Source organism: Eschrichtius robustus, chromosome 7 (genome assembly GCF_028021215.1).
Source record: "Eschrichtius robustus isolate mEscRob2 chromosome 7, mEscRob2.pri, whole genome shotgun sequence".
In the NCBI taxonomy this organism is placed as follows: Eukaryota; Metazoa; Chordata; class Mammalia; order Artiodactyla; family Eschrichtiidae; genus Eschrichtius; species Eschrichtius robustus.
This window is the reverse complement of record NC_090830.1, coordinates 110618470-110633420: the sequence shown is the minus strand read 5'-3', so window position 1 is coordinate 110633420 and position 14951 is coordinate 110618470. Positions and strand designations below refer to the sequence as shown.

General features: G+C 45.3%; 1 protein-coding gene across 9 annotated transcripts in view; it reads right to left on the bottom strand.

Annotated features, from left to right (window-relative positions):
• Window positions 1-447: 447 nt before the first annotated feature.
• Window positions 448-14951, bottom strand: part of ABCC2 (ATP binding cassette subfamily C member 2) — a 72176-nt gene continuing 57672 nt past the window's right edge. For 5 of the 9 annotated variants that reach the window (XM_068548350.1, XM_068548343.1, XM_068548346.1 and 2 more), the window contains 9 exons: window positions 13457-13612; window positions 11747-11946; window positions 10119-10257; window positions 8438-8539; window positions 7854-7997; window positions 6852-7010; window positions 5253-5419; window positions 2304-2498; window positions 448-979 (listed from right to left, as the gene is read on the bottom strand). In XM_068548350.1, coding sequence (XP_068404451.1) covers window positions 850-979; window positions 2304-2498; window positions 5253-5419; window positions 6852-7010; window positions 7854-7997; window positions 8438-8539; window positions 10119-10257; window positions 11747-11946; window positions 13457-13612 — 1392 coding nt within the window. In that variant the 3' untranslated portion in view covers window positions 448-849. Of the gene's footprint in view, window positions 980-2303; window positions 2499-5252; window positions 5420-6851; window positions 7011-7853; window positions 7998-8437; window positions 8551-10118; window positions 10258-11746; window positions 11947-13456; window positions 13613-14951 lie in introns of those variants that run through there. The other 4 variants (XM_068548344.1, XM_068548345.1, XR_011074519.1 and 1 more) reach the window with 4 other exon arrangements.

Here is a 14951-nt window from a genome sequence, read left to right as displayed (position 1 = left end):
TGCTAAGGAGATTGAGCAACTTAAGGTAAACATTCACAAGGTATCCAAGGAAATACAGCACCGTGAACAAGAACCAGCAGACACCGCATACGGAAACCTCAATGGTAACCAGGGAACTATACATTTAAAAACCTCAAGGAGACACCAATTCATACTCATCAGATTGACAAAAATGTTTTAAATTGGCATTAACAGTTTGGTGTTGCCTACTGTATGCATTTAAACATATGCACACCTCCCATTCCTTTACGTTATGCCTAAAGAAACTCTTACACATGTATCTTAGGAGTTATGTACCAGAATGTTCATAGCAGTACTGTTCATAACAGGGAAAAACAACAGAGCCTGGAAATAACCCCACTGCTGACCAACCTAAATTGGATAAACTGGCGTTTTCACACACTGCTGTACTACAGAGCAGTGAGAATGAACCAGCCTCACGCATGGACGTGCATGAATCTCAAATATAATATTGAACAAAAGAAGTCATAGAAGAATACATGCAGTATGAGTCAGGCCATTCACAGAAGCTAAAAATATGGTACATGTTGTTTAAGGAAAGTGGTAAAACTAAAACAAAAAGCAAAGCAATTATCACAAAAATTAGGATGGTGGTGCTTCTTGTGGGGTGTGGGTAGCAAGGAGGTACGATCAAAGTGGATCATAAGGGGTTCTCTGATGTAGCTGGTAATACTCATTAAAAAAAATCTTGGCTGGCAGGGACGTGGGTGTTCACTTATGATCCTTATTTAAAACATGCATTTTACACACACTTTTATATGTATGATACGCTTCACAAAAAATAAGGAATGATCCTAATAGTCCTTCTCTAACCTGTAAGATTTGCTGTCAGAATGCTGTGCAGCTCGTATTTTCAATGCCAGCTTCTTGGGCCATAAAATAAAAGGGGCCAGTGTTTTTCAGCAGTTCTTCAGGGCTGCCATACTCTACAATCTTCCCATTGTCTAGGACCATTACCCTGAAACAAAAAAGAGAGAAGTCTTAGAAAGCAGCGTCTCAAACCTTGGCATTTATAATAACCAGAACTAAGTCTCGATATTGTTACCAAGGCTGTTGCCCCAGAATCATACCCCTGCCCCTCCCTCAAATGGAAACCAAGTGCTTGTATCTAAGTTTCAGGAGGAAGCTGCAAAGAGAAAAACAAGAACTGGTTAGAACAAACTAGGCCCAAGGTGGTGGAAGATTTGATTTCCAGTAGATCTTGGGCCTCATTATGCTCGTTGTAATATATTAGCATGCTGAATGACACACCTACCAGCACCATGATATGGACAATTGCCATGACAACAACCGGAAAAGCCCATACAAGGACTGAAAAGGAGGGTTGCATCAGTTCCCGTCCAAACCACACCCCTCTTCTCAGATTAGTCATAGATATTCCTCCCACTCTTTCCAATTCCCTCCCTTTTCCCCTCAACTCTCCTATATAAATGGTGTCTCCGCCCAAATCGGGTTGAGAAAGTTGATTTGTGAACTAATTCCCACTTCTCCATTCTTTGGCCATTGAATAAAGCTTGTGCTGGAAAGTCTTAGCATCGGTTTTGTTATTGGCTGTGCGAATCTGAGCGGAAAAAGAAGCTCCCTGGCCAAGACGAGGGGTCTCTAGGCTAGGACACCAGCGCGGGTCCAGGTGACCAATACAATAACAGTATGTTTATTCATACCAGGCTACAAGGCAGCGAGAATGACTGAACAGCGCCTATCTGCACCAACTTGGATTCCATGTGGAATACTGAACAAAATAGACTTATACTGCATATATTCTTATACTATTTACGTAAGTTCTTTTTCTTTCATTTTTTTAAGGATACACATTGTTTAAGGATACACTGATTTAAAAAGGGAGCCTTCCCCTTGGTCAAAAAAGGGAGCCTATTCTCTTCAGTTTTAAGATTACTGACCCCCCCCATTTTGAATTGTCAGATTGTCAGAGTTAGAAGGAACAGAAAGCTTCTGTTTACAGGAGGAGCAGCTGAGACCCAGCTTAGTTGGGAAGGTCTATGGAGCAATATATATCACTCCTGGCTTGGGCCTCCACCCCCCATACTCAGTTAATAGTTTCACAGTTTCCCATTTTACCTTCAAGACAGTTCCCTTAACCCTGTTGACCTTCATTAGCTTGATGTATAGTTTTGGGCAAATTACTTGCAATCTCTCAGCCTCCATTTCTTCATCAATAAAATGATGGTAGTTCAACCTTCTGTAAAGAGACCTCACGGCCGATGCTATCGCTGTTGACAAAGGGTTAAGCCGTGGCTATCAAGCTCTGCCCCCCGACTCACTTGTCACTGTCCATGATGGTGTGCAGCCTGTGGGCAATGGTGATGGTCGTGCAGTGGGAGAACTCAGTCTGGATGGTTGTCTGGATGAGGTGATCTGTCTCTAGATCCACCGCAGCAGTGGCCTCGTCCATGATCAGAATCTTGGATTTCTGAAGCAGAGCCCTGGCCAGGCACAGTAGCTGCCTTTGCCCTATGCTGCAGCCAGTGGAAGAAACAAAGCATTAGCCCCTAAGGACCAAGGAATAACCTGGGTTGGGGGTTGGAGGGGCAGATTTCATGTTCCAGATCAGACTTTCAAAACCCACACTTCCAAATTCCCCTAGAATGCCTTAGCCTCTTCCACTAGCTGTTTATTTTTACCAAGGGCAATGTTTGCCAAACTTTCTCAATTAATTGGAAGACCCACCGCAGGTACTTAATTTAAAAATTCCTATTTCTGGGCCCTGCTCTCAATCAGAATGGGGAGGAGCCTAGGAACCTGTATTTTGAATACACCCCAGGAGATTATCATGTTTAACAAGTTTGGAAAACTCTAGCCCCGGAATAGTGCTTTGCATTTAGCTACAGTGATATCTCAGTACACCACTTCAGCAGTATTTGACCTGACACCATTAGTATAGGGTGAAACCGCATGAGAATGCCCCAGTGGCATTTCTTAGTGGCCTTAGCAAATCCATTTGTTATTTTAATGTGTAATTCTAGTCTCAAGTCTAATTATTTGTTCAAGGCCTTCTCCCTTGATTAGAAACCGTTGCTATCTAATGAACATGATGTCTTGGTGTGAGATGCAATGTTTGTGGAATTCGAATATGCCTGTAAAAGGCAAATCACTTTAAATTGCTAAAAGCCAGTAATGAAGGCTGGGCTTCTTACTTACATAAAGAAGATTTGGGAAATGATGTGGAGGAAATATTCGTGAATTTGGAATTGCTCTTTCCTGCTGTGGCCATTAGGGAACGTATTAAACAGGGGGTGGCTAAAGTTCTGTAATTCTCTGTAAGAAAATTTCTGCAGGAGATGAGAAGTCACCCAAGATGAACTTCCAGTTTTTCTCTGTAACGTAAGAACAGAGACACTGAAAAACTATTTACTTAACGCTTCCCAACTCCCGCCTGGTTCAGTTGGACTTCATAGTTAACAGGCTGTTGCTGAGGCATCAGTATGGCTTTTCAGCTGCTGACTCTCCCGAAGCTGACTGATCTCCAGTCTCTGATCAGAGAATTTTAGGTTTCAGCAGCCCCACACCAGGTCTGAAATCAAGGCGCTGGTAATGCCAGCTAAGTGTCTCCCAGCATGCACAGAGAAGGATGGTGTGATTCTGTTCTTAGGCCCCTATCACATTCTGCCCACATGGCCCTGCACACCTGCAGCATTTACTGCACAGAATTTACTCACACCAGGTGTGTCTTCTCCATCACACTGTAAGTGCTAGGAGGGCATGGATGGGTCTATGGCATTTTCCTCTGTATTTCCAGTAGGTGCTCAATATATGTTTGTTGACTGAATGTTTGAATGGCCTTTTTAATAGGCCTGAAGACCTACTTCAGTCCTGCTAGTTCCTAGATCTGTCGCTGAGGGAAAACAAACATGCTGGTGTTCTCTACCAAGGCTCACAAGTGTTCCCTGGGGCTACACACTGAAATCACCTGGGGCCCTGATGCAACCGGTCTGGGGTACAGCCTGGGCACTGGGACTTTAAGTTTCCCGAGTGATTCTAGCGTGCAGCCTACTTAAGACTCAACCTTCTAGGCAGTGCATCTCATGCTGTAATGTGCTCACAAATTACCTGGGACTCTTGATAAAGGGCGGATTCTGAGTAGTAGGATAGAGCCTGAGATTCTGCATTTATAACAAGCTCCCAGGTGAAGCCAGAGCAGTGGGTCCATTAATTGAGCTACTGAGCCTTCCCTTCTGAGCTCCAACTGCTAATGGTCCCTGCCCTGCCCACCACTCTGAAGGCACCAGGGCTGCAGCAAGGCCCGCCCCTGAGCCACCAGCTTTGACTGAGAGCTGACCATCAGTGTGTGGAGGGAAAAAAGAGGTTGTTGTAGGGAAAATGCCAGGCCAACTTGTTAACTGACAGAAAGTGTGAAGTGTCAACATATGAGGAAACACTTTGAAAAGGTAACAAGAACTGTGAAGCCAAAAGAGTCTTTGTGCTGGTTTATGGTGTTCCAAGGACCCTGCGGACAGCACATCTCCATCTTCCACGTGCTCCTTAGATCAGGGCTTCTCAAAGTGAGGTGCCTGTAACAACCCCTGGGGATCCTTTAGAACTCCCATCTCCAGCAATGCCACATACCAATTACATCAGACTCTCTGGGGCTGGGCCAGGCATGGGGATTGTTTTCAGCCTGATTGCAGAGTGCAGCTGAACACCCGCACAACAGTGGGATCTGCAAGCTCACGTTTGTAATGTCCTGTGAGGGTATGTTTACTGACAAAGGTTTTCAAGAGTTTCCAAGCACATTCACATCTATTTTAATCTTCACAACAGGTTCGTTTTACGCATTAGGAATTAGACCTGGAGAGTGAAAATTCTTTGATGCCAGGCGCCACCATGCATGAGTAACAAAAGTAGTGGTCCCGGGCTTCACTGGGGGCGCAGTGGTTGAGAGTCTGCCTGCCAATGCAGGGGACACGGGTTCGAGCCCTGGTCTGGGAAGATCCCACATGCCGCGGAGCAACTGGGTCCGTGAGCCACAACTACTGAGCCTGCGCGTCTGGAGCTTGTGCTCCACAACAAGAGAGGCCGCGACGGTGAGAGGCTCGCTCACCGCGATGAAGAGTGGCCCCTGCTCGCCGCAACTAGAGAAAGCCCTCGCACAGAAACGAAGACCCAACACAGCCAAAAATAAATAAATAAATAAATAAATAAAATTTTTAAAAAAGTAGTGGTCCCCTCGCCTCCTCCACAGCCTGTGGGGGAAGTGGGTTATGAAACATTACCTCAGGTTGTCACCGCCCTCTGTCACTTCGTAGGACAACCCAGCTTGCAGGCCATCCACGAAAGATTTGAGGTGAGCAAGCTCCAAGGCCTTCCAAATCTCCTCGTCTGAGTAGTTGTTGAAAGGGTCTAGATTCATCCTCAGGCTCCCAGAGAACAGGATGGGATCCTGCAAGTCAAGGGACGAGGGAGTTACTGGGGCTAATGTCAGAAAAGGAACCAGTAGGGACTTCCCTGGTGGCACAGTGGTTAAGAATCCGCCTGCCAATGCAGGGGACGCGGGTTCGAGCCCTGGTCCGGGAAGATCCCACATGCCAAGGAGCAACTAAGCCCGTGCGCCACAACTACTGAGCCTGCACTCTAGAGCCCGCGAGCCACAACTACTGAGCTCACGTGCCACAACTACTGCAGCCCACGCACCTAGAGCCTGTGCTCCGCAACAAGAGAAGCCACCGCAATGAGAACCCCGCACACTGCAACGAAGAGTAGCCCCCACTCACCACAATTAGAGAAAGCCCCCGTGCAGCAATGCAGCCAAAAATAAAAATAAAAAAAATTTTTTTAATAAATAAAAAAATAAACATCTGGCTTTTAATATATATATATACATATACACATATATATATTTAAATTTTTTTTTAAAAAAGAAAAGGAACCGGTAATTCTTTGTGGCCAAGAAAGTGAGCAGGACTGGTCTGAGATGGAAAGCTGGTTAGTTAGTGGTCCAGCTTCTCCAAGATTTCCCCGCCGAAGGCTTGAGCTAAACACGGGGAGTTAAACACAGCATTAAGAGAAGTCCTTGGTTTTGTTGTTGTTTTTCATTCTGAAATTCATTTATGGATTTCCAAATTTGCCTTAGCATCCCTTAAAAAGATGAGAGGAACGTCCCACACCCCCAAATGAAAACTCATGGTTTGGAGGTGGAGGGATCAGGGGCAGGCAGGGGAAGGGGTCATATAGTTACAAGAGAAGAATTTCTTACGCTCTTGGAGAGGCTGGAGAAAAGAGTGTAACAAAGGGAGCAAACACCAGACAGACCAAAGCCACCCCAGAGACTTGGCTGCAGCAAGCAGAGGACAGGTTCTGATGAGAACCCACATACCCCGAGAGCCTCCAGGGCAGTCCTTGTTAGGGAGGGTCTGGAGAGGAAGCTGCAGGGAAGACTTTCTTGCTGGTGCACTAACCATTCCGCTTACTGGCAAAAATTGCCACAGATTCCCTCCCCTCTCTTTTAACCATATCAAATGGGGAGTACAAAGCTTAATAGTTTCAACCTTCAGCAGCAAAACTGCTAATGCTGATTGCAAAGGTCCTGCAAACCATGATGGGCTATAGAAATGCTAATCAATCATCTGCTCCATTTGACTTCTGCTGTGTTGCTGCCACCTACTGGTTAGATACTGACAGTCACACAAGCATATTACCAAAAAATGTAAAACTTATTTTTGTAAGTTCTGGAAGCAATGTGTCTTAGGGAACTAGCTTAGGTATCCCAGGTAGATGGCAGAAATGACGCCACCAAATGAACACACATCAAGAAGAAGGTGCACATGTTTCCTGTAGAACAAGCTGCATGTGACAGAGTACATCCTACAGCTCACCTGGGGGATGATGGTCAGTTTCTCTCGGAGGTCGTGGAGCCCAATGGAAGCAATATCTACCCCATCAATGGTGATCTGGCCTCCTGCAGCCTCTAGGATTCTGAAAAGGCTGTTTGTCAGGGATGATTTCCCAGCTCCTGTCCTGCCCACCACACCAATCTGTAAATACAGTTCCTTTGCATGTTAGTTCACCATGTAATTATTGAGGGCAACAATTTAGCCTGGGACATTCATAATCACAGGTGGAAAAAGACAGTGACTGGCTACTCCATCTCTAAGATGTTAAACTGATTTTGGTTTTGGTGGGGAAAAAAGTACCTGGATGTCAGAAAAGGATGGCTTTCCCATCCTACCTCCTAACTTGTTGCTTGCTGAGAACTACATTGACTGCTGGAAATGTACACATCTGTTGCAATTATTCTCGGAAATTATAGATTTTTTTAAAAATCCTTGTTAAAAGTGAGGAGAAGGGAAGGATTGGGTCTGACATCAGGTCTGAGAAGCAGACCCTGCCCTGGACCTGAGCATCAGTACCCAGACATTTTTTTGGCCCTGCATCAGACCCCAAGTCCTCAGAGAACAAGAAAACCATACCAGGACTTTGCAGACCAGAAGGAGAACTAGGCCATTCTCTCTGCAGGGACAAACCTCCACACAGCTGTTCCCACCAGTTCCTTCCCCAGGCCGGTGCTTCCTGACTTCCCCCCTCTACAAGCCTTGGCGCTTACAGGAAATGAGCTCAGTCAGCCACAGGAGGAGAGGATGCGGACGGGGAGATAGATAGCCTGTAAGGGCTCTCTTGCTCAGCCCTCCCCTAAGTCTGTTTGATCCTGTGTGGATATCCTGCCCTCTGGTGGTGGCGCTGTGTCCCTACACCTCCCCAGGGCAGAGGAAGCGCCCCAACCCTCTCACTTCAACCAGATTAATGAAAGCCCAGAGTCCACTGCTCTCCACCTCTATGTTCACAAGGACTCACCCAGGCCTTTCTTCAGCTCCACCTACCTTCTCCGTGCTCTTAATGTCACAAGTGATCCCCTTCAGTACCAGATCCAGCTCAGGCCGATACCGTACTTGGTAGTTGCTAAACCGGATCTCCCCTTTGCTGGGCCAACCTTCTGGAGGCCTCTTATCAGTCACCCATGGTGCCTGGCAAGGCGACAGGAGGAGAAGTGCTTTACACGGTGACAACTCGCTCAACCGTCCCCACAGGACTCATGTCACAGAACGGTAGCAGTGTGCCAGCCACCCGTGAGCATCTGCATTGAATAGCCTGAACTAGACTGGTACTTCCAGAAGGGTCCTCCCTTATTCAATTAAAGAAACCCTATCCCACGAGGTTGTTCTGTGCCTCTCCAGAATGAAGCCACTGTTTAACTTGGTGCATCCCAAGACCTGACTTCTCCCAAACCATTACCTATTTTAGGTTTCAAGAAATTAGGTTCTTTCAGTTAGAGCAAGGGAGACTTCCAGAGAACCTTTATGACCCCATGTGAAATCTCTAGATAAGGTGAAGATGCATTCTCAAAGCGGTGGCTTTTTTTTTTTTTTTTTGGCCTTGTCCCTGGCTTCCTCTGATTCCTCCTTACCTCATTTTCCACGTTTATGTACTCATTTATTCGCTCAACAGCCACAATGTTGGTCTCTATTTCTGACGTCATCCTCACTAGCCAGTTCAGGGTTTGTGTGATCTACAGAAAAACTGGAAGACTAAGGATCATCTCAGGCTCAGAAACCAACCCAACCAGTTAAACCACAAGGTCAATCTAGTGCCTACTCTGCATGCAGCACTATGCCCGGCTCTACAAGAGAGCAAGGAGAAGTATAAGAGACAATCCGCACCTCCTTGGGGGAGGAAATGAGGCCGGTGCATTGAAAGGTGGGAGGACAGTTCAGTGCTCTACTGTGTGGTGCTCACAGGAAAGGCACTACTAGCTTGGAGTGGCCTAGGGCCAAAGCTGAGGCTGGAGAGGCTGGCCGTTGGTGCAGGTCTCCTGCCTGTAAGCCCTTAGGGGTTAGGGGTGGCACTCTACCAATGGGGAAAGCATAAGGAAAGACACAGGGTAGGAGAAGGCCTTCCAAAAAACTGCCACCTCTCTCTGCTCTCAACAACAGCTCCATTGAGAACCCAGCCCTCAAGGTGGGACATCCACATGGACCCTTGTCCTCTGTTACCCCAATAAACTCCAGGTGCCTTCCTGCCATCACAGAGATAACATCTAACCACTAGGAAGATGACTGTCATGATCTGGGCCAGAGTCCAGGGAATCTGTGGGTTACTCAGAGGCAAGCTTCCCACATGCAAGCTTTCTTCAGGCAAAAATGTAGTCCTGGCACGTACACACAGGGAATCTCTGTAAAGCACATGGTGGTTGGAGAGAGGGAGGGCACAGGAGGCTGGGGACTACGAGTAACCACTTGGTGAAGCCTGGACCATATGAATTGTTGATATTTGAATTCTTTTGTTTTGGTTCAATATAATAGTTCTCTAACTCTTTGCCCCATCTGTCCTATGTTAATAAGCCTAGAAATGAAGGGATGAAAGGGCAGTGGCACAAGGAACCCAGTGATTCTGGTAAATGACAGAGTCCTTTTGGGTGTCCTGCCATGATCACCTTGGGCCTTATTAACGCCAACTGAAAATAGCACCATATAGAGCCTGCTGGTAGCTATGCAGACCCCCAGTATATTAGTTCAGAAAGAGTCCACAAAAGCTGGCTAAATGACTCATTAAATGAGTATCATTCATTAAACATTTACCATAGTGCCAGTCACTGAGTGGTAGGAAATAACATCTGATATCTATCCCTTAGTCAAACGGGGGATGCATTATATAGTTCTAGTAGACTCTATATTCTTTATTAAAATTAACTCCAATTATTCTGTGATTTAACAAAATAAACATCGAAGTTATGTGTTTGGAAGACTTTCTGGTTACTGCTGTATTATAATAGAAACTCATTTATTTTCTCTTTTGATTATAATCAAGCAAAGAGACAGGAAACTATTAGATTGAATCATCTGAGATTGCTTCCTTAACTATCCAGGGCAAGAAAATTTATGTCCAGTTTCCCAGATGACACTGGTACCTACTTAGAAAGGGAAAGGAGCCTGTCCATGGGTTACACAATTAGTAAGAGATGGAGCCAGGGTTTGAACCTCAGTCTCCCCTGGTCCCTCTGGATCTAGAAAGGAATCAAGAGCACAGACTCCACGGTATACCCTAGACTCCATTTAACAATAATGCATGAATTCAACCAAACTCCCAACCTTCAGACTCACACTGAGTGCATTGGACAGAACAAAGCCCACAGTGTCCCCACTTAGGGTATCTCTATAAATAACCATCATCAAGGATGAAAAGAAGACGATCAGGTTCCCAATCAGCTCCAGACGAACTGCAAGCCACCTGGAGGGCAACAGAACCAGAGAAAGAGGTGTCACTGAGAGGTGTCCTCTTCCTTACCTTACCCAGCAATCTAGGTGTTCCTAGAACATTCTCAGAGGGCTTGAGTTGGTAGGGCTGCGTTCTTAGGAGGTGCCTCAATTTGACTACGCCATGTGTTCCTAAAGTCTTTTAAATTGGATTTTAGAAAATAAATTGCATTTAAAAAGATACTAGAAGAGTTTGCTAAACTAAGGGAATCCTTTAGTTCAATGTCTCCCAAACTTGCCAAATCATAAGAATCATCTGGTGGCAATTGTTAAAAATACACAAATTCATGCAAAGAATTCCTGGACTCTTCCCCAGGAGATTCAGGGAATGGGTTTTAGGAATCTGCATTTTAACAAATGTTCCAAATGAGTTCTTTTGATTAGGCATGGGAAACAATGGCATAAAGAATCCAAATGTAAGGTTAGAAAGAAATCACCACAGGAAGGTTCAATGTACCCTGTCTGATTTCATGATTTTAAAAAGGTAGAGAAGAAAAGCTGGAGGTGGAGGGAAATTAGGTGTGAGCTGATGACAGGGAGGTATGTCGGGCTTTGTAGAGAACTGAATAGTATGTAGATTGATGTAATTTATGAAAACTGACTTTCCCAGTAAAATGTATTTAACTAAATTTGAATAATTCTAGCATGTGTACAAATAAATATGATACATATTTTACAATGGGGGTCCAACAGAAAATTGACTCTTATGCCTGTTTCCTTCTTGGAAAGTATCTAAGATATAACATATCTTTACAATCAAATTTCTGACCTCTCCATGTTCCAGGTAATACTAAGCATCATTAGCCTGCCCTTCACACCGCAAGACAGTGTAGAAGCCACTCAAGAGTTTTCGCTTCCTGAAAAAGACCTTCCTCCCCCCAAGGACACATGACTTCTTGCCAGGGTCTAATGAAGCTGGAGGAATCAAGAATGCTCACCCTTTTTGGATTCACCTCACAGGATGTGAGCTTTTCATTTCTGTCATCATTGATTTTGCCTAAAATTTCCCAGCTTTCCTCCCTCCAACCTCTGCTTCTTTCACCACCCTACAAAGAGTGTCCTGCCTATGGAGAATCTCACATCCATTCTCAGGGAAGCAAACCGAATGTCCAGTTCACCCAGCACCTGAACAGTACCTGGGTTATCAAATGCTCACAGATGTCATGTGACTTCCTCAATAAACCTGTGAGGTAGGTTGTGTTCCAGCCATTGTACAAACAAAGAAAATGAGATTTTCCTGAGAGGGGTCAAGACAATTCACCCAGCTTGGTAAATGGCAGAGCAGACAGAGGGACCCAGTCTCTGACTCCAAAGCTCATGCTTTCTCCTCTCTACTCACATGACAGGCGTGTTTGGCAAGAATGAATTTCACAACACTGGCCCCGCCTGCCCTCCCACAGCTAATGTCAAAAGTGCAGAACCCCGAAGCACATATTTGGGTGAATATCCAGGGGCAGCCTCACCTGTTGGAGGTAATCCAGGAAAAGACACATTTCTGGTTGGTGTCCGTCGCCATCTCATTGTGCTTTAGAAATCGCTCCTGGTGCTCAAAAGCGCGGATAACAGGCAAACCTGACACAGTCTCACTAAAGTGAGTGTAGATTGGGGACCTGGTGACAGAGTCCAGTCGTCTCAGCTGGCGGGAAGTAGCCACATAAAATATCTGGACCCAAAAAAGTGAAGACTCAGTCATACAATCATATCACATATGCTATACCTCTTCCTTCATGGCCGTGACCCAGTATTCTTTACGTTGAGGCCACAGCTCACATCTGAACAGAGAAGCGGCTCTGGTCTCATCTCTGACCAGAGGAGAAATGAGAGAGGCTCAGAGGAAGAGGATGATGGGAAGATCTGGGGTTGGAGGGAACAGAGGAGCACGAAAGCGAGGACACCACACCTCAGCCCTAGAGGTTGGAATTTTCAAACCACGTAAGGATTTTTGTCAGCCTAATCCGTATGGTCCCAAGAATCTGCACATATTGTCTAAATGACAGTTTTGTAGTGGTTAGAAAAACAGTCTCTAAAAGATTTTATAAATGCTGCTGGGAACCGAGGGGTGTGGAAAGTGGAGATGGGCAGTAAATGGTCCAAGAAAGGTATGCCAAGGTTTTGATAAAAATTGAATAGAATCAGGTAAGTGACCAAAATTGTGCTTTGACAGTGTGTGAAGGTAAAGATCGTTTGGAGGTGTGTGGAATGCTGAGGGTCTAAGAACTGGAACTGGATGTAATAGCACAGGCTGAAGGGGGAGGTTCAGTGGGGTGGCTTAGTGGTGCTACTAGATTCCAAGAGGATTTGTTGAAACTAGGAAAGAACTGGGCATTTGAGAGTCAGAATTCAAAATGTTATACCTGGACATTTCCTCAAATAATCCTGCCTCTTATTTGTTGGTTTGTTACTGACAAAGATGACGATGTTCCTGAGGAACTCAACACAAACACCAGGGGGTGTCAACTTACCACAGGCCACAAGTCTGCCCTTGACTGAAGGGCTTCAGAATTGTTTTCTCAAGGTGATCAATTCATCCCAAAGGTAAATGGTGGAACAAGAATTCTCTCCACAGCTTCCCTCCCCTCATCAGTTTTTATCATGCGCGTGGAGCCCCTTGCACTTGCTCTAGTTTTTCTGTGAGGCTTGGCTCTTAAGCTAACTGTGTCCTCAAGAACACACTGGAATTGAGCCTAAACCACCCACAGACACCCCAGTGAAAGGAGAGCTGCCCTGAAGTGAAAAGAGACCGGGCTCCTGCTGAGGGACATCTCCAAGTAGATAATCCTGAGCCAACCAAGGAAGCAGCCTTAGCACAACTCCTCTAGAAGCAACCAATTACCTTACCATCATGAAGGGTCTTACAGAGCTTCAAGACTTTGTCCAGAGCCAACCTCAAAATAGTCTTGGATCCAAACATAAATATGCCCCACTTAGACTTGTGGGGTGCGGGGCAGCAGTTAAGGTGAGATTGACCGTGAACTTCCACCCACCCATCAGTGCTAACACTTCAGCTTCAGAAAGTGGCCTACGGGCTCCTTGGTATGTTAATATCTGGCTCAATGACGAAGATGCTGGAGAGGGGAGAGTGACTAGCAATAAACACAAGAGAAGAGTCTCAGGAAGGAGCTTGGGCTTTTATAAGTAGAGAAGGAAGGAAACCTAGCCATTTCCAAACCTACCTGAACAGACACATAAATGATGCCAAGAGGGATGATGACGACGACGAAGACTGGAGTGGCCAGGCAGATCATGACCAGGGTGCTGGTGATGCCCAGGAAGCACAAAACCCAGCTGCGCAAAGACGTGGGGAGGGTGTCATCCACCGTGGAGATATCCTAGGGACACATAAGAAGGAGAGAGGGTGTGCTAATGAATTCCTATGACATTTTACATCTTCTCAGTTCCAGCAGGGAATTTGCTCAGTCACATCAGAATGCAAATAACTATATATCCAGGGCTGAAAGAAAAAAAGAAATCCTCACCAGCTATTAGTTCTATGCAGATTAATTTTGACCCTTACCTGGCACAGATTCTCCATCTTTCCTTCCTCCACCCCCTCCTTTATCTCCTCTTAAGGGCTCAGTCATCGGCTCCAGAGGACCCTAGGTCTAATTCTCCTTTGTGGTCTGAGCCACCTCCTCCGCAAAACATACTATATAATTAATGACAGTTTCCTTTTTCATGCAAAAGCAGTTAGCAAAATATGACTGTTGCCTAAGTAACTCACAGTAAGATCTCTTTTTCAGAAGATTAATTATATATATATATATATATATATATATATATATATTATATATAACAACAGCAGAAAAGAGTGTGCGACATTTGCAAAATTCCTGTGTGAAATCTCCCCATCCAAAATTGTGTACTTTTTTAGGTTTTATTTAAGAGCAGAAAGCCCATTTAAGTTGTCTCCAGTGACATCATACCCAACCATCTTTGTTCCAGAGGAAGGTGACAAGTGGGGGCCTGCCCACTTTTGAAGCAGTCACCATGTCCCCAGAACCTGCCGGTGGGCTGGGAGCTAGACTTTCTGTGTCTGCTCCAAGACCAAACAAATAAGGCCTCAGAGCTCCTCAGACTTTTTTTTTAAATGTGCACCCTCTTCTACAAACAGAAGACTGAAAATTCTGTTGGTGATAGTTGAATATTATTCAGAATTGTCTAGTTTCCTCTGTTCCTGAAATTTCCACCTTATGTTCATTGAGAATCAATGACTTCGGTCTGGCCCATGGAAGAGAGCCATCTATATGATCTTAACATTTACTGAGCATCCCAATGCCTAGTACAGTCCTTGGCTCATAGAAGGTACTCAATATATGTTGAATGAATGAATGCTAAGGGTCCCAGAATCTGCAGTCGATGGAGAACCCCATTAAAATCATAGGATTCTACAATCCAGACCTCATTTACTTATTTTTAAAGCATCAAAGATGGGAGTTTCGGGATGGAGGCAGCGACCAAGCAAAGGGTTGTCCTGCTATCTCTTTTATTCACTGTCACAACTAGTGATAGTGCTTTTACTTGTGTTTTTCCCTCTGCAGAGTAATCCTTCACATCCTGCTTCTGCCACTCACCCATCCCCTACCCCCGCCATCTCCCTGGCTAACTTCTAGAGTTAAGTCCCTCCTTTTCTGACATTTCCCACCCTCAGTCACCCAGGTTGAGCTGGTT